Below are 20554 nucleotides of genomic sequence, written 5' to 3'. Positions count from 1 at the left end.
CTGGGGTTCTGGTGGACACCATTGTGGGGTTGGAATTGGTGAGGCCTTGGTGGTGTTGACCATTTTTTATCGGTGTATCTAGTACCTATTCTCACTTTGGCTCTGAACTGAATCTGCTATCCTAACAAATACCATGTCGAAATAGCCTTAAGAATTGCTATTCTTCCCCTATGTTTATAATTCTGCTCCGCTGTTCCGTTGATAACCCCGTTTTTCCCTGTATGCAAATGAGTCCCCAGAAAGCACAAGGGGTGTTACCCCTGTGCTCAAAAAGCACAGGGAGTGTCCCCTGTGCTGCATGAAGACTCTCCAACAATGCCTCCATCTTCTTCAGCTGCGTCTCTCCACCGTCCTCCAGGCCATCATCACCAAGCCGAGCCTTCATTCGAGATGGAAATCCTGCGCATGCTCAGTCGGCTCTGCCATTGGGCTTTGAGCAGAGCCGACTGCGCATTTCTATTCGGCTATCATGTATGTGGCCAGAGTAAAATGAAGATGGAGGCGTCACTGGACAGTCTTCAGGCAGCACAGGTGATGCCCCCTGTGCTTTCTGGAGACTCATTTGCATACGGCAAAAAAACGGGATATCAACGGAATGGTAGCGCAGAGCAGAATTATAAAGGTAGGAGAAGAATAGCCTTTCTTTCAGGTATTCCGACGTGGTATTACTTCAAAAAGGGATTCTAATGATAGTTTTAAATGCTCACATCTTGGGACTAATCGCCAGCAAAGACAAAGCCCTGCCCCAATACAGTAACCCCTGCAGACTTCTAGTACTAAGCCCAGGCCCTGTAATTTGATGTTGTAATGAATAAGGGTCCGAATTAACAAACAGTAATGTCTATTCTTTATATATAACTCTAACTGTAACTAGGAATGGCGGGCCTCATGGCGAACTTTTGACATGCCCCCCCATGATCAATGCCAAAGACCCAGACCGCCCCCCCCCCCACACACACACATTCCTGCGTGCTCTATTATGCCCCATAGTGGTCTGGAGGACGCAGATCTGAGTTGAATACATATGCGGCTAAAGCAAGGAGCTGTCAGAGCTCAGCTCCTTGCTTCGCCGCTGCATTCCGGCTAGTGGCTGTGTAGGCGCGATGTGATGACGTCACATTGCGCCTACAACAGTATTAGCGAGACTGCGGAGAGTGCGGTGGGGGAGCGAGGAGAAGGTAAGTGTAATGTGTACACATTGAGGTGGAACATGAAACTGGGGGCAGATGAAGGAGGGGACGGCATGACACTGGGGGCAGAGATGGGGGGACATGAATCTGGAGGCAGAGATGTGGAGACATGAATCTGGGGTAGAGATGGGGGGACATGAATCTGAGGGCAGAGATGGAGGACATGAATCTGGGGGAAGAGATGGGGACATGAATCTAGGGGTAGAGATGGGGGGATATGAATCTGGGGGCAGAGATGTGGAGACATGAATCTGGGGGTAGAGATGGGGGGACATGAAACTGTGGGAAGAGATGGGGACATGAATCTGGGGGCAGAGATGGGGACATGAATCTGGGGGCAGAGATGGAGGGGACATGAATCTGGGGCAGAGATGGGGGGGACATGAATCTGGGGCAGAGATGGGGGGACATGAATCTGGGGGCAGAGATGGGGGGACATGAATCTGGGGGAAGAGATGTGGGGACATGAATCTGGGACAGAGATGGAGGGAACATGAATCTGGGGGCAGAGATGGGGGGACATGAATCTGGGGGCAGATGAAGGGTGTATATGAAACTGGGGGAGAGATAGAGGGGGACATATAATTTACGGGTGACTGTAGGAGGATTATACTGTGTGCGGGCACATGAAAAATGTATGAGAATGGGCGGGTCAACTTAAAAGTGGGTGGGGCTAAATTTGCCACGGCACGCTACACGCGACATTTTGTCCCTCTTTCGGATCGTCAAAAGTTGGAAGGTATGCGATCGACCCCCCCCGCCACATTCCTGCCTGCTCTATTATGCCCCATAGTGGCCCCTGTACACAGTATTATGCCCCATAGTGGCCCCTGCACACAGTATTATCCTCATAGTGGCCCCTGTACACCATAGTCTGTACCATAGTGCCCCCTGCACACAGTATTATGCCCCATTGTGGCCCCTGCACACAGTATTATGCCCCATAATGAACACCTATGAACAATTATTATATTTTGGGGTCTTTTCAGACCCTAGAGTATAATAATCGGAGGATACAAACATAAAATAACCTCTATTACTTACCGTTAGAGATGAGCGAACACAAAGTGTACGTGCCAGGTGCTTCCATTCATTTCTATGGGAGCGTGCTGTTCGGAACGGCTGATCCGAACAGTGTTCTCTCATCTCTACTTACCGTATATACTCAAGTATAAGCCAACCCGAATATAAGCCGAGGCCCCTAATTTTACCACAAAAAAACTGAGAAAACTTATTGACTCCAGTATAAGTCTAGAGGGGAAATGCAGCAGCTGCTGGAAAATTTCAAAAATTAAAATGGTCGGAGTTTTTGGGTGCAGACTCGGCTGCCTGGATTTCCCCTCAGCGCTTCTGCCGGCCGCAGTTCCTCTTCAAGTCCGGTGGCCGGGGTCTTCCTTCAGGTTCGCGCTCCTGCCGGCAGCTGGGGATCTCCCCTTCAGCTCCGGCGGCCGGGGATCTCCCTCAGCGCTTCAGGGCCGCATTTGAGAGAGCGACCGCGCCCGCTCTGTCCAGGAGTATGGAGGCGCCTGCCGCTTCCCCGCAGCAGAGGGCATCTCCAGTGCTCAGGAACTCCAGCATTACCACTGTAAGAATTACAGTGGAGGTGCCGATTGCAATGGCAACCGCTCTAGAGCGGCGCCATTATAGTTACAGACCACTACAGCTACCGTAGTTACAGACCCGGCATACAGACACTAGGGTGGGTACTGGGCCCGCAGCATCACCACGGTACTTCTGCCAGGAGAGTGGCAATGCTGCGGCCCAGCATCCGCCCCCGTGTCTGTAACTACAGTATTAGCGTAATGACTTGAATATAAGCCGAGGCAGACTTTTTCAGCATAAAAACTGTGCTGAAAAACTTGTCTTATACTCGAGTATATACGGTACCTATATCCTGCTCCGCTGCAGTCTTCGGTGGTGTCAGCCTTCTTTAATGACATACTCACGTCACATGACCCGGGACACAGGGCCCGGTCATGTGACATCAGGAACGTCACACAACTAGGCCCAAAGCCTTCTAGGAGCGTGGAAAGTTAAGTAACACGTTTATTATGTTCCTTTACCTTTACGGGGCCTCTGATCATTATACTCAGGGGTTTGAAAAGTGGGGCCCGCGGTGTAACTTACCAATCCCGGCCCCTACCAGGATTGGTAAGTAAATAGGGCCCATTACCTATTAAAAAAAGAAAAAAACGCAGGGGTAGCGGCTGTCGCCGGGCCCCTAATCTCCCGAGCCCTGTGGCAGCCGCTACCCCTGATACCCTGGAAGTTCCGCCACTGCCATCAATGGGAGCCATTCACTTTTTTTCCCGCTATTAGTGTTGTGCCGCTTGCGGGAAAAAAAAGTGACCTGCCCTTTCTTGCCACGTATTCCATGTCCACGGCGCAACACTCTCCTCCCAAATAGGCCCATTCATTTGCAGAATGCCGTAACTGGATGCAGTGCACCAGCATCCAGTCGCAGGTAGCCACTTTTTGGACCGGAGTCTGAGGTGGCCTCCGCGTCAAAATCCGGCCAAAAAACCCCCCATGTGAACCCAGCCTAAGTGTCCTGCAACCTCGAGAATGTTCCTTCAAGTAACAAAAGGAGACTACATTTTTTTGTGACTAGAATCTACATTGCCCATAGGGTTGCAACGTGCACTTGCCATACATTAAAGAAGGGTCACGGTGTCGTCCAAAACTTACTGAGTATTAAATCAGGTTTGTCATAAGCAAACACTGAAAACATAAGTGGAATGTCCCTTTAATGCTTGGGTCACATAATAGTTTTTTTTATTTCAGGATATTCAGTTGTTAGTGTAAAATATTAATATGGCCGATGACATCCCGTCCACACTTCCGCCTGTCACTCATCCCCGCACAGGGGCGGCACCGGGAGCCTCTCTATAAATAATCTCTTCCATGTACGGATCTCCAGGCCGCGCTCCCGCTTCACTGTGTTACGATGACGTCATCGCCGTGCGCCCGGTCCGTACAGTCTGTGCCGGGGGTCTCTTCCCGGAGGCCGGAGCTTCGGGTGAGTGCAGCCCGCATTAACCCCTTACTGCCTGACGGCGCTGCGGCTGCTTTGCATGGAACTGTATGCAAGCTTACTCTCTTCAGTCGTGTATTATACAGAGATATAATGTGTGACACCTGCACCCTTCCTTCTCCTCTAGTGCTAGTCTGGACTTAGATGCAGAAGGTGTCAAGTACAAGTGTATTAAATAATGTTAGATTCTTCCAGGATACGTACCATATAACATTATAAGGGTATGTTCACACTGCAGATTTTTTTCTGTGCAGTTTTTGGTTCTTATTCTATGTCAAGATAACCTCGTAGCTCATCCTGTACGGTAAAGAATTAGAAATTGGCCTCCTGGGGAAAATAAATTGACCTGTCAATCCATTACCTGGTTTCCATTCATAAAACTTGCAAAAACAACAGCAGGTAGTCACCAGTTGGTTAGTACGTTCAGTGCATATGGATTTGCAGAAGAAATGCAATTGTCCGCTTTGGATTTCTTCTACAAATACGCTTCAGACATTTATTTATCAAGTGAATGTGTCCTAACACCTCATGCATCACTTCCAGAGCCCTCATTCACAGGAAAGTATTTTGGATAATATTCTGCATCACTATGTGGAAGCCGATACTAGGATGGAAGCCTATATAGAAATAGTATAATGGAAAGGTTTGCACCTCCTGTGTGTCTCTGTCTTCGGAGGGGCTCTGGCTAGTTGTAACATAATAAAAACCATACTTGCCAGTCTCATCATCATACTTGCCTGTCCTCCGCACTCTGTTGTCCTCCACTGCAGTCTGTTCTGCATGGTCCTTGCGAAGCCAAGTGGCTGCTATAGAGGGAGCGGGCACGTCACTGGTCCTTCTTCATGGGCTGGAAACGCCACAGAAAAAATTGCGGCGTTTTACAGTACTTACAAAATGGATGGGATTCATGTGAATCCCATCCCCACTTTATGGAAAAAATCGCAGCGCAGACATGCTGCGATTTCCAAAACAGTTGCGGTTTTGAAAATCGCAGCATGTCAATTATATTTACAGAAACGTTGGCGGCTTCCCCGTAGATATAACTGTAACAGAAAATCCGCAGAGGAAAACTCTGTGAACTTTCTGTTCAAAGTGCTGTGGGAAGAACTGCAATGTGTTCATGCCGCGGTTGTTCCCGCAGCGCTTTAGTGCTGTGTTTCCGGCCTGTGGAGCCTTAGGCTGTGTTCACACAGAGTTTTTTTGGACCACATTTTGACGTGAAGGCCACCTCAGAATCCGGTCCAAAAACCGCCTGTGCACCTGCATCCAGAAGCGGCATTCCGTTCCAGCTTAGGCCCAAATGAATGGGCCTAGTAGGGAGGGAGTATCGTGCTGCGGCGGATTCAGCTGCGGAATCCGAGGCAAGATAGGGTGGGTCGCTTCTTTTTTCCGCGAGTGGGGAAAAAATTCGAAAAAAGTGAACGGCTCACATTGAAGTCAACAGGAGGCATTTTTTGGATCCAGATTCTGAGGCGGATTCCGTGTCAAAATCTGGGCCAAAAAAACTCTGTGAACTCGGCCTTATGTGACCAAGGAGGCCATTTAGGGCTTCAGGGAACTGAGGCACACTGTTTTACAGATTGTACTGCAGAATAGGACAATCAATTAGGACTGATTTAAGAATCACCACTGTTCTGAATTTCCCCCCTCTGACCAGGTTTTAGATCATATTCACACCACTGTGCTGGATCTGCTGGTGTTTTTTTTTCACAGCTGAATAAGCACCAGTGTGGCATCCTTTCTTTCACGGACCCACTAATTTTCAATGGAAGGTTCTGACTTGTGAAAACGGAGCTTTGTTTCCAGTCTGTCAAAAAGTAGAACCTGATCTATTCCTTCCCTGATCACTGGCAGTGTTCGCCCATGATCATCTATAACAGGGGTCTCAAACTCACGGGCCCCCCCCCCCGAACAATTTTGTGCGGCCCGCACAAGCCTAGGGACGCCAGATCCGAGTTGAATACATTGCGAGATGATTATATCCACTAGCCGCTACGTTCCGGCTAGTGGACATATAGGCACGATGTGATGACGTCACATCATCACATCGCACCTACAGGTCTATTAGTGAAACTGCAGAGCGCGGCGGGGGAGCGCTGGATGGTGAGTATAAGTGTTTTTTTTGTGTGTTAAAGAGGACCTTTCACCATTTTGCCCACAGGCAGTTCTATGTATTGCCGGAAAGCTGAGAGTGCGCTGAGTTCAGCGCACTGTCGGCTTTCCCGATGTGGGCCCAGTGTGAAGAGCTTACGGTCCGGTACCGTAGCTCTTCTATGGTCAGAAGGGAGTTTCTGACAGTTAGCCAGAGACGTCCTTCTTCACAGCACAGCCAATCGCGCTGTACTGTGGAGCGGGGAGGAATGCCCCCGCTCCCTCCCTGATAATGCTCGTCTATGGACGAGTACTGCGAGCAAACGCCATTCTGACCATAGAAGAGCTACGGTACCGGGACCGTAAGCTCTTCACACCGGGCCCACATCGGGAAAGCCGACAGTGCGCTGAACTCAGCGCACTCTCACTTTTCCGGCAGTATATAGAACTGCCTGTGGGCAAAATGGTGAAAGGTCCTCTTTAAACATTGAGGTGGAATGAAGGGGCTCATGACACTGGGGGCAGACGAAGGGAGAGGGGAGAACGGCATGACACTGGGGCATAAATGGAGGGACATGAATCTGGGGGCAGAGATGGAGGGGGGACATGAATCTGGGGGCAGAGATGGAGGGGGGACATGAATCTGGGGGCAGAGATGGAGGGGGGACATATAGTTTACGGGTGACTGTAGGAGGATTATACAGTGTGGGGGCACATGAAAAATGAATGGGCGGAGTCAACATAAAAGTGGGTGGAGCTAAATTTGCCGCGGTGCGGCCCGCCGACTGGCTGGGATCTTGCTCTGCGGCCCACATGCTGAGTTGAGTTTGAGACCCCTGATCTATAATATGAATAGCAGGCCTGCGCAGTCAGTAGACCAAACCACCGACTCTGACTCCTGTTACAACTCCTTTCTGAATGGCCATGGTCAGAAATGAGTAGTAAAGCTCATCTCTAATTTATGAAAAATCTAGTGACTGAATTTGCTAAGAAGGTAAATATGCAAGAAACTATGGATTTTATTATACAATATTAATAATTCTATAATATTTTATTCTAAAGCTGGAGTCAGTAACATTTTTAAAAAATTTTTTTACTTCTCAAAATTGGACCCAAATCCAATACCACAACTCCAGCTGCACAGCATTGAATAGAGCATTACGCCGTATTTAGATGACGGTATTCTGAACAATATTTTGCATCATGAATGTAAGCCAAAACCTGGAGAGGAACACAAACAAAAAGTATAATGGAAAGCATTGCAGCACTTCTGGGTAAGACTGACAAGTACTGATCAAGCAGTGGTGGGATCATTTGGACTATCGAACGCACCACCAACATAAACAACTGAACTGCCTGATCCTGAAAGTGGAGAGGCACTGTAGGTATAAAAAAAAAAAAAAAAAAATACTGAGTGTGCCGACTAAAGTTGAACCACTTCTGGGCCACCTATTGGGTATATACATCCAGATAGTGATTATCTTTTTCTACAAGGATGTACCGGCATAGCCTTGCAGTTTTAAGCAGCTGCATGAAATTGTGAAAAGCGGGGAGTCTCAGCAATAATGGGCAGGAAGTTGCGTTCCTCTGTAACTGGGGATATATGTATCAGCCCCAGTTACAAGGTGAATCTGCCTCCCCCACCAAAATAATAGTGCTCAGATGCCCCACTAAGTTCTATTATGACCTTATGGAGACTGAATGTATCAAAAAAATTAAAGTAAAAAAATAAATAATATACCAATGCCAAACCCACATCACAGATTCTAGCTCCAGCCCCAGATGACACAATACAAAATCCAAATTACCAGAATTTAGGGGGTAAACTATTTTAGACCGAGGCACCACGTGACAGAAACGCCACAGAGAAAACTGCAGCGTTTTACAGCAATGACACTGAGCTGTGAAGAACGCCCCCAAGGAGTAGTCTATGGATAAGGGATGGGGGGGGGGGTCCTCACAGCCCTGCTAGACTGTCAGGAACGCCCTTCTGATAGTGGGCAGAGATCGGTAACGGCACACAATTGGCTACAGACTCGCTACAGCTTTAAAAGGGTTGTCTGGTATAACTGGAAATCTGTACACTAACATAATTCATCAAAAAGGAGTAGTTACCCATATCCCTGGGGTGGTCATGTGACTGCCATCCCCATTATACTTCCCATCCACTCCATTATACTTACCGTCCACTCTTCTTCCAGCAAGACGGCTCCTCAATCTGTACTAATTTTGCAGGCATGCCCTCTTCTCCAGGTGCTGTGCGCACTGCTGCCGATAATTCAGCGTGGAGAGTAAGTATATAATATGGATCGCGGGTTGGGCTTAGTAGGTAGTAAAGGGCAAGATAGCTAGAGAAACAGGGAGAGGTTATATGGGAGAGAGGAAGGAGTGGGGTCTAGGGTGATAGTGAGGAAGTTACATAGCAGGAAGCATATAAACCAATGCAGGAGATACCAGGAGCTTACATAGACACTCAAAACACAGCTAAAGGTATATGGGTGGATTTATTAACCCATTAATAGCACTTACAGACTATTTTTAAAAAACCCGGAAAACCCCTTTGGGCTAAGGCCCTACGGGGCATCCCGCAGCAAAAAGACGCTACGGGAAAGACCACGACAGCAACGCATCGCGGTTATTCCTGCAGCAATTTAGACAGAAAATTCGCAGAGGTTTTCACTGCGGATTTTCTGTTTCAATTATACAAATGGGAAAACTACTGGTGTTTTTGTAGGAATAATTGACATGCTGTGATTCCCAAAATTGCGCTGGTTTTGCACCGTGGTTTTTACTGCAAAGTGGGCATGGGATTCGATAGAATCCCATCTACTTTGCCCTGATTGATTTGTTTCTGCCGTGGGCAAATCGCAGCGTTTACGTCCTGCAGGGCCCCAGCCTTAAGCAAATTTTCCACCTTGTAAAAATAATCTATGTGAACATTCACTGCAATTGCCTGGAACCACTGATGTGGTTGAATAGGTGTAGCCTGCACATACTCCAGTCCACTGTACCAGCTTCTGGTGCTGATCCAGTTGTCACACCCCTACAAATAACATACTAAGTTAAAAAAAAAAAAAACTGCAGCAAAATCTGCAAAAAAAAAGTTGCATTTCCACAACATGGGGTCTCAGCCTAGAAAATGCATTAGCAGCTTGAAAAAAAAAATAAAAATTCTGCGACCAGGATGAAAATGTTGCTATAGGGCCTATATCCAGTCCCCTGTGTTACATTGCCACAGATTCTCTATAAATACCTGTCATGGTTATCTTGCATTTTATATTATTTATATATCCTTTCAGCCAACTTGTGAAATCCAGGAACAAAACCATGCAGACCAGGGGCAGCAGACAGAAATGGAAGCAATTACTTTCTCAAAAGACACTGTTTTATCAGACGTCCATCTCCGAATCCAGCATAAAAGGCAGCTCATGGTCAGACTGAATACTGTTGGACAGCCAGGTAACAGATTTGATGAGACGGACGATCATCTGCTCATCTATATTGTATTGAATACTCTCTTTATACACTGTTATAATATTTCATCCAAGTAGAAGACTGCAGAGGATTTAGTTGGCAGTGTTTACTCTGCAGATGTGAAATGTCTCCTTGAGCGCTTGCAATGTAGCAAGCCTATACACTATGGAGACAGCCCTTCTCTGTTGTACACATTAACATTATTAGCATTTATTAGTTTGCATACATCACTGATAGTCTGCATTGACTTGCAATATTGCTGCTTAGTAATGTGCATATTTTAATGTGTACAGTTCCCATACCAGCATGTTCCAAAGTACAGTGCTGTATAAAAACCTGCTCTAGGTGCATCTGCAAAACTGCTGGTCATAAATATCGCTTAGGGCGGGTTCACATCTGTGTCCCGGGTCTCCGCTTTCAGTTTCCATCTCGTGCCCAAGAAACTGGACAGGAGACGGAAACCGGCAGTCACTTTTCAAACCCATTCATTTGAACGGGTCTACAAAGTGTACGCCCATGAGCGTTTTATGGTCTCTGTGGCAAAACCATTTTTTTTTTAACCGGACACAAAGTCGGACATGCAGAACTTTGTGTCCAGTTTAAAAAAACAAAACCGGTTTCACTGCGGAGACCACAAAATGCTCACAGGCAGACATGGTCTGCCGGGTTTCCATCTCCTTTCGGCAGAAGACGGAAACTAAAAGCAGAGACCGGGGCGCAGATGTGAACCCACCCTTACCTTTATATGCCCTCCTGACTATCATTTAGACCTCAGTGAGGTAACATAACACATTTCTGTGTATCTTTTGACTCCATTTGGCAAACAGTTCTGTGCGCAGTCCTTGTTAGGTGAGGGGGCACATTTCTTGCTCTGTTTGATATTTTGGTGGGGGTATTAAGTGGTTGTAATTGTTCCTGTTTCCGTCATGATAGACCATCATGTTTACTTACAAAGGGAGTCTGTCAAATGTTTTATGGCTGCCCTATAACAGTGAGGGGTCTTAACTAGGTGCTGTGGTTTGCAGATAGAATTGCAGAGCAAAAGAACTTTGATCTTGTATACAAATACAGTCCATCTCAATTCCTTCAATGGTGTTGATTGACGGATTCAGCATTGTTATGCTTGAATATGTGAGACCCTGAAATCTTCCTGTACATGTGCAATACATCTTGTCCCTGCGCTGCTAGTTCTTCTGCGTATACTGAACTTTGATGTGGTTCATGTGCAGTATATCACTAAGTTGTGTTTGAACATTGGATTGTCTGAGGAAATTAAAAGACCTGATTCTATCTCAGGTCTTACTGTCCTGGCGCCTCTACTTTTGGCCTGTTATTGACTGGCTCATGGAACAGAGAGCTTCTCCCATTCTGCTTTTGGCAATGTGTACAATCGGGGCTGACTGTCCGGCTTAGTTCAGGACGCTGTCTATGTGCGTACATCAATTATGACACAGGTCTGACTTTGCTATGTCGCCGACAAGGGAAGGAGAGCGGATGTGGTCTGTCATGTGACCCATATCAGAAACAGACCAGAAGTAAAAGCACCACTGCTGCTAGAACTGGCGGGGAAATAGGTAAACTTACCTACCCAGACAGCCCCTTTAAATCCCCTTGCTTGGCATGGTTATTGGTTTTGTAACCTAATGCATCCCTTTAAGTTGAATGTCCAAATTTCTTTGGAAATTTGTCAAGTTGTTTGCTGTTCATGAGCAAGCATTAAGTGCAGGTTTGTCTAATACATTATGTTCTGTCACAGTTTCTATTAGACAGAAGTAATGTGTAGAACGTGGCTGTGCCCAAGTGGCTGCTGATTCTGCACCAGGCTATGATTTCTTTTTTTGTGTTCCTTTTGTGTACATTGTTTAGAGTGATTTTTCTGTCCAAGAATAAAGGCGACTAGTTTTGTACATAGTGCTTTCACCGGAGCGTGATCATTTCATGGGGAACATTCTGCATAGTGCTGCCATGGCAGGGTGCCTATTTACATCTGGTTACAAAGAAGTCTCTAATAACACATAGACGTTCTGGAGTCGAGAATTGGGTTCATTTAATAAATAGTTGTGAATATTTGTTTGTTTAATTTTATTCTGATTTTCTTTTGTGGGTTTTTAAAGGGGTTCTTTAGGAGCACATAAAAGTATGTAATAAACAAGAACTAGACGTCTTCTAATTTCCAATAACTTATTTTTAGAAGGAAACAGCTTTAAAGGGATTCTACCATTAAAATGCTAAGAAAGGCTATTCTTCTCCTACCTTTAGATGTCTTCTCCGCACCGCCGTTCGGTTGAAATCCCGGTTTTCTTTGGTATGCAAATGAGGAGTTCTCTTGCAGCACTGGGGGCGGGCCCCAGCACTCTAATGGCACTGGGGGTGTCCCCAATGTTGCGAGAGAACTCTCCAGCGCCGCCTCCATCTTCTTCAGGAACGGCCTCTCTGAGCATCTTCTTCCGGAGCTGAGTTTCAATTTTTTAGGCCTCAGGCAGAGCGGACTGCGCATGCCCACGGCCACAAGAAGATGGCCGTTTACGCATACTGTGCTGCGAGATAACTCATTTGCATACTGAAGAAAACTGGGATTTCAACCAAACGGCGGTGCAGAGAAGACATCTAAAGGTGGAAGAAGAATAGCCTTTCTTAAGGCTATTCCTACGTGTTATCGAGGGGAAAAAAAAGCATTTTAATGGTAGACTCCCTTTAAAAAGACTTCCTTTAAAATTCAGTTCCTTTACTGATATGCCCTCCGGAGTCTTATTTGCACTTACTGTCCCATGATCTTACCTTACAGGAATAATTGGTTTTAGTTTGTGTTTATGGTAGGGATTTTCCCATCTTATTGCACATTCATGCGACGAGTCAGAATTGTCTTCTAGATGCGCGTCCCTGTGTGCCTACCTATCCATTCACAGCACCCCTGGGATGAGATCCCTGACCCCGTTCTCGAGACGTTTTGTGGACATACCATAAATGCCGAAAGTTGCCCATATAAATACTTTATTGTACTGTACTTTTATTATTCTTTTTGTTTCCTCTTTAGTTTTCCAAACACAATTTAAGATCCTTTGGGGAAATAATGTAATAGAAACTACAAGTAATAAGGAAGAAAACAGCTTAGGCGATGAAAATGAATCACTGCCATCCAGAGAGACAACACCACATGATGTGCAGGAATTAGGGGCTCTGCTTGATGATGATGGGGACTTGGACGTCCGGAGAAGACCATCATCTCCTTCTGACAGACCGGAATCACCAGTTTGTATTCGGGATGTCGTGTGTCCAACTATTCTTACAATGGGGAGCGAAGAATACTACAAGGAAGAAACTTTGTGTAATGATGAAGATGTGGTAAAAATAGGTAAGGATTAGAATGTAAAAGTCTATTATATATATTCTACGCTTTGTAACAACTTTTTATGTTTTACCTAAAGGTGTTGTTAAGTTCAAACAAACCATTTGCATATATCATGTAAGGGAATTCTGAATTTTAAGAGAGCGCTGTCTGTTCAGGATCCCTATCTTTTGTCCAGAGAGGAGAGCGGTTACAAAAAACGTCTTTCTGTGAAGGACTTGTCCTATTGTGCATTACCCAGACATCTCATTAATCGAAATCACACTGCGTATTGGTGGCAGGAACAGCGCCCATAAGGCTAAGTTCATATGTGTGCCTGGGAGTCCATTGTTCTGGTCTGTCAGAGGGCATGAACAGGCACGAACTGCTAAAACAGTGGACACCACTGACCCCATTGACTGTTGGGTGTGTTAAATTGAAAATTGCCAAACGAAAAAGTGCTGCAAGTATGACAATTTTTTTTTTATTTTTTGTATGTTTTTTTTTGGCTCTGGCGCACATTTGATGAGAAGAAAATATCCTATTCTTCCTGTGTATCTTTTCGAGCTTCCTAACTGAAGTATGATTTTTGGGTTCATTATTGTTTTTCATCCCATACTTGAGGCTTATTGATATGCCCATTATTTTTTTTCAGCTGTAGTGCAATTTAAAACCATGGACAACAGCAAAAAAGAGGTGCAGTGTTTTCTGTGTGCATTTAGAGGAAATCTTGGACTATACATTGGCACAAGATATTCTGGTCTGCAAATAACAGAACAGAATAGGCTGTGAGTGTTTTTCTGCAGACCAGAAGTGTGTATACCCCATGGATATACAATAGATTTGTATGCTGTATGAGCCTAGTTCCTTCAGCTCACAGATCCGAAATACAATTATGTGAATAAGCACCTTATGCTACTATACTTTGCCTTTCCCTTTGTCCTTGGTAGTGTCCTTTTGGTATGATTTAGAAAAACCAGAAGCAAACTTAAGCCTGAACATATCCTACAGTTTCCTAAGGGATTTGTTCATGGATCTGACATGGCAGCTGTTGCACTGAACCTGTCCAGGAGCCTGATCAAAATCTGTTACTTGCAGTATTTTTCTGTCTGGGCCTGTGCCTGGTGCCTCAGTTCTGGCATCATGTTCCTTCTGGCTTGCCATGGCAGAGGTAAACCAGAACAGAGGCAGCTCGTATATGTGAATCCTATGCACTTCTATACTATTAGACTTTGCTATTTTATTCTTGCTATCAGCTATTTGCATTCATTTTTAGTAGCTGTGGCTTATGCCCATAACATGTATGTGATGCAGCAAGTCAGGCATTACTATTTAACTTTCCCCCATACGTAAACCCATAAGCTTTATGATGGATGTGTCAGTTGTGCATCTGGCATTTCCTGATGCTATATAATATGCAATTTGTCAAGGCTGTTCTGGAGAGGAAGCTTCTACATAAGGTCTAGTGCACTGTACATTTTATTAAGCTTGAAAGAGCTGTCCATTTTTCAAGGAGGTAAAAAAAAAAAAAAGAGAAACCATTGTCATTTTATAAGAATTGTGGTCTTTCTTTGCACACACATACATATCCTCAAAGCATATGAGACATGCCCGGAGCAGGTTGCTTTTTGGGAAAAAAAAAAATACAATGAGCCTTTAAAAAAAAAAAAAAAAAAAAAAAAAAAACTTGAGAAAACAGAAGGAAGAATGCAGCACTTTCCCTAACAAAGCCATGTTAGAAACCACCATTACTATATAGTTTGAGGGGAAAAGTAAAAATTAGTTGACCCTTGATAAAATTCCACTCATGGAGAACTGCCTGATATGGCTCCAAGATGTGTATTTTTGTTATAGTGACCTCACAGGCATAGACTATGCCCCTGGAGATCAACAGCAGAAGCAATGCTGTATTACCATGCCCTGCTCATGTATTGATCAGAAATTGAACGTGGCACTTTAACCCCTTTGGTGTGTTTACATCATCGTTGTTATTCTAGTCTATTGAGGAACCAGAAGAATGGATTAGACTATAAAATGGATCTATCTAATGATGGACAACGTCGGATACCAAGGAACACTGTTAACTGTAATGGGGTTTATCTGAAATTAATGATTTTCTTTTTGATATCACTGGACGAAAAAAAGGTCAGTTACAGAACTTTTTCATCCGTGAGTTCAGATGTGCCGAACAGACTCCGACGGAGATGTGAATATAGCTTTAGATGATGTGGTCAGTCACAACCTCAGAATCCTAAGGTATTAAACAGAAGGAAACGGACAGCCTCTCGGGTCTCCTTTGGCGTGATGGTGTTGTATTGTCTTGACAACCAGAGGCCTTACTGGGTCTGGGTCTGCCAGCTAGAAATGCCTGCTAGGCCCTCCAAATACTGCTAATCCGTATCTAACTGACATGTATACTTCTATGTAATGCAGAAGTATTACAGTGTATTATATGATATAATATAATAAGAACTCAAAAATGCTTGTGAAAATTTGAGTTCATCTTGCAAAAAAACAAAACAAAAAACAAGCCCTCATGTACATCTGTCGACTGAAAATGAATAAGATTATGACTCCGGGGATGCAACAATGAAAAAAGTGCCAATTCCTTGAGTGATTATAGAGGGTCACCTCCAAAATCCCTTCTAAACCTTGTATATGCTTTTGTTGAGGCTGTGAGTGGTAGAATGAATATACCTTGTTTGTGCCATTCAAATGCAGATGAGCTGTTTTTATTCACCCAGGACATGGCTACATTTTTCACCAAACGCCAGGTCCTTTGAATCATTTTGTTAGAAAAAAGCACAGAGGAGACCAGAGATAAAAATGAGTACTAGAGATATTTCCCATCTACACTTAAAGGGGGTTGTCCAGGATAAAATGTTCTTTTTAACCTAAGTTAGACATTGGTGGTTGTAGGTTCCATTTAAAGAGATCTTGTCACCACCTCCAGCAATGCAAGTTTTTAACATGTGTTAATAGTCCCCCCTCCATTGATTCCAACACACCTGGAATTTTCTTTCTAGTTTCCACCATTCCCAAGCAGCAAGTGCAGGGAGTTTTGGTGCCTGATGTGCTATTTAGGCTCTGTAATGTCAGAATGGCAGTGTCAGGCAAGGGGTATTGATTCAGAGCTCCAATCAGAGGCAGCCAGTGTCAGAGACCAGAATCCGACCCTTTGTCTGCTCCTGCCTGACAATACAGAGCCTAAATGACATATCAGGAATCAAAACTAACACTGACTGCTTGGGAAATGGGGGCTAGAGATAAAATTCCAACTGTGCCAGAATCAGTGGAGTGGCGCTTATTGACGTAAAGAGCTGGACTTCTTGGAGGTGGTAAAAGGTCCTCTTTAAATCTCTAAAGCCTTGTGATTGGTCTGTACACAACATAAAAAAATTATTTTTTTCTTAATAGGTCAAATATTATTCAGTAATTTATTTTAGAATACATCTTTATTTAGGTCAGAGCTCTATTTCTTAGACAGAGTTATAAATCCCTTTATTCCCCTGTAAACGGAAATTCTGTCGCTTTCATTTATCGCAAGGGGGAAATTTCTGTAGCTCTCATTAAACACAATTGTAAATCCATCGTAAATCCTAAGGTTTCCCTAGTGATGGCTTCAGGCAGTCTGAGTTGTATCATTGAAAGGGGTTTTCCATAGACTACACGATCATTTCTTCATCTATATACCTTAGACCCCATGACCCTTTCAATAAACATCCATAAGTCCGCAGCTCTGTCGAGTACAACATCTCAGCCTCATTAAAGGAAATGTGCTTAAAGATTTATTTTATGGAGGATTAGCTAAAATAAATGTACAGGATTAAAAGGTCAGACCCCACTAATAAAATTGATTAGGGTTATAGATTTAGTGGGTAAGGAATAGAGATGAGCGAGTAGTATTCGATCGAGTAGGTATTTGATTGAATACTACGGTATTCGATCGAATACTACGGTATTCGATCGAATACTAAGATATTCGAAATATTCGTACTCAGTCGAATACCATGCGGTAAACACCTTGTACGTTTACTGCGTGGTATTCAACCGAAATAAAGTGAAATGCTTTGAAATATACAGAATCCCACACACACACACACACACACACACACACACACACACACACACACACACACACACACACACATAAATAAATAAAAATCTACTTATTTGATAGTACTTAACAGCTACTATACATATTAGAAATAGCAATGAAACCCTAGACCCGTGATGGAGAACCTATGGCACGGATGCCAGAGGTGGCACTCAGTGCCCTCTCTTTGGGCACCAAACCGTGGAACAGATTATACTGTGTGGGGACCACTGTGCAGCAGATTATAATTTGTGGGGGCCACTGTGGAGCTGATTGTACTGTGTGGGGGTCACTGTGAAACAGATTGGACTGTGTGGGGGTCACAGTGGAGCATAAAGCTCTATAAAGCCCCATTCGTATGACCATATTTTGCAGGTCTGTAATTGTGTGCAATAGTGGACCCACACATTATTAAGGTTAAATTGCCATGTTGGCACTTTGTGGTAAATTAGTGGGTTTTGGGTTGCAGTTTGGGCACTCGGTCTCTAAAAGGTTCGCCATCACTGCCCTAGATACTAAGGTCAGCAGAGGTTTTTTACAGAACGGTGGAGAACTCTGTGACATGCTGTACTAAAGTACAATGACATCTTCACTTTCCATTTTTGTGTTAAGTAAAGAGCGAGCTGTGTCTGATATGAGAATAGTCAAGGGCTCAGTATTGGAAATTGGAGGAAGATTGCTTGGTTTGCATCACCCAACCAGCTATTTGCTGCAGGTGAGATTTAAGAGAGTGGTTGCCCATGCCACAGGCACTTTTTCAAGATTTGGGGAGCATTTCTGTATTCTGTCAGCGTTTAACCCTTTGAGAAATGGGCCATACTGTGTATGCTCCATCGCTGTTTTGTGGTGGTCTTGTGTAAGAAGTAGAGAGGCGTCAGGAGCAGAAGAGAGAGGCAGCGCTGGAACCTATGACGAACCTGTGCTTTGTGCATAATGGAAATGCCCCCTGTGCTTTCTGAAGACCAATTTGCGTAATTAAGAAAGAAGCCTTTCTAAAGTCTTTCAACCTGCTTTTAGATTACTTTTTTCTTTTTTTTTCTTTTTTTTAATTGATAGAATGCCCTTAATACTGAGTGCCATGATGTTGTTAACACATTAATTGTCAAGTTAAACATGGCGGCTACTTTGCCTGTGTGCGTATTGTTTTTCCAGTGACTTTTCAGTAGTTGTCCTCTGTGATAATCATTCAGATTAACGCTGCTACATATGTATACACATAATAAACACACATATATATAAATGTTTTTAAAGAATTTAATTAGAAAGATCTCCATGTGCACACAAACCATACTTTGTAGACTTTTATGTAACAAGCCTAGCAGGTTGGCAGATAACCTTCACTTGAGACGTCGGGAGAACTTCCAGGTTATGTCTCACATGAGATGTTCCAAACGGTTTTAAAAAATAAAATAAAATGTGGGCTATGGAGAACTGGCTGTACAACAAATAAATATTAGATGGTGGATACAACTGATTTTGGAATCTGCTGACAACGTTATATTTATGTGGGTCTGGCAGGCAGTGCCTAGAATCTGTCACTGGATAAACAAAGATTGGACCGCATCAGTTTTTACCAGTCAACTCCATATTTTCTGTGGAAGCACCAGAAATGTCATGCAGCCCCCTCTGAAACCAGGACTGATATAGTAGTTATCTCATGTCTTTAGAATAAAAACCAGCATAAGAACATGACTCATGTTGGTATTTAGATTTCGTTATTTAGTTTTTCAGTATATATTCCTGTTTCCTATCCCCACTACAATGGAGAACGTGGGAAGGCAAAAGAGTAATGGTGGAGTCGCACTACACTACCTTAAATACCTATTCAATCTCACAGTGAATTATACCAGTTAAAACAAATCCATATTGAGAGAAGTCTTAAATCACAGTCAGAATATAATGTGGGAAGAATAGTGGCAAAAAAGAACTAAAAATGTAACATGTTTATCTAGTGAAAAAACCACAGCCAAGTAGTTATAAGTAATGCTGTGCAGATATACAATGTGCATATCTATCTATATATAGACTCCGACATATTTTTCGTCTTATGCCAAAACATCATCAGGAAGTAATGAACTACTAATACAAGTGGTATATAAAGGGTATTGGTAATGAAATTAAATCTGATCTAGAAGAGCAAGTACTGCTGGATATCCTAATAGATCGCATATTGAAGAGTACCCAGACGTGCCACCACCTCCCTCCGCATGCGCACATCACATAGTGACTGCCCATTGTTTACTATGGGAATATATCCAGTGCTCGCAAAAAAGGAACCCATTGAAGTCAATGGGAGGCTTTTTTTCCATATCGGTTCTGGCGCGGATTCAGCGGCAAAATCAGCGCCAAAAAACTCGGTGTGAATGGACCCTATTAGTGGTCCTGAGGCGGACACAGAAGAAAAAAGATTGAAAAAGGTATAGAAGGTGTTTAACCAATAAAAGAATCTTCTTTTTATTTTTTTGATTACGGTAAATCTTCACAAAGACTTTTGTTTGAATATAATAATTACTAAAAATATTCACTGACGTTCATTTCCGTTGAGTGGTAAATCTAAAAAGTCAAGTTATAGCAATTGCCTTCTTTATAGCGGGAGCATCAAACAGAATATTTCCTCAAATTATCTCCCTTTGCTGTCCATTACGGCTGAATTTTCTGTCTACGGTACATGCCCTTTTCAACTTGTGCAATGATGGGTTTAGATAATTGTCATTATTATTCTTTTACATTTGTACAGCAGGCCCTAGAATTTACTGTGTTAAAAGGCTTATGTGTAATACTTGGTAAATGTGCTATAAATAAATAGTGTTTATTTTGCATGGATATTAGTAAAGACCTTACAATTATACTGAAAATATACACGAGTATCAGAATTGCTTTGATAAAATATTATATATATATATATATACCTGATATTATATTACTGATTAAAACTATATTATTGCATGTACAATTACTGTAAATCATCGTATGTATGCATAGTAACTCATCCATTGTCTGTATTTCAGAGCATACCATGGCCACACCACTAGAAGATGTTGGCAAACAGGTAGGAAGCGAGATTATATGTATTTATTTTTCTTATTTATATAGCACCATCATTTTCTGCATTGCTTTACAGACATTGTCAATCACTGCCCCATACAGGGCTCACAATCTACATTCCCTATCAGTATTTCTTTGTAGTGTGGGAGGAAACTCCTACAAACTCTTTGCAGATGTCTTTGGTCAGATTCGAACCTAGGACTCCAGCACTGCAAGGCTAACCACTGAACCAGATTCTAAGCACCACAGGGGGAAAAAACCAAACCTTTGGACACACCTACCAAATAATTTTCACCAAA

General features: G+C 43.5%; 1 protein-coding gene across 3 annotated transcripts in view; it reads left to right on the top strand.

Moving 5' to 3' along the window:
• Positions 1–4107: 4107 nt before the first annotated feature.
• METTL22 (methyltransferase 22, Kin17 lysine) overlaps positions 4108–20554 on the top strand; it is a 75235-nt gene continuing 58788 nt past the window's right edge. For all 3 annotated transcript variants that reach the window (XM_075285952.1, XM_075285953.1, XM_075285951.1), the window contains exons 1-4: positions 4108–4209; positions 9615–9774; positions 12824–13141; positions 20219–20259. In XM_075285952.1, the coding sequence (XP_075142053.1) occupies positions 4138–4209; positions 9615–9774; positions 12824–13141; positions 20219–20259 (591 nt within the window). In that variant the 5' untranslated portion in view covers positions 4108–4137. The remainder of the gene's footprint in view (positions 4210–9614; positions 9775–12823; positions 13142–20218; positions 20260–20554) is intronic.

This window comes from Leptodactylus fuscus, chromosome 8 (genome assembly GCF_031893055.1).
Source record: "Leptodactylus fuscus isolate aLepFus1 chromosome 8, aLepFus1.hap2, whole genome shotgun sequence".
In the NCBI taxonomy this organism is placed as follows: domain Eukaryota; kingdom Metazoa; phylum Chordata; class Amphibia; order Anura; family Leptodactylidae; genus Leptodactylus; species Leptodactylus fuscus.
This window is presented reverse-complemented; position numbering and strand designations above follow the sequence as displayed.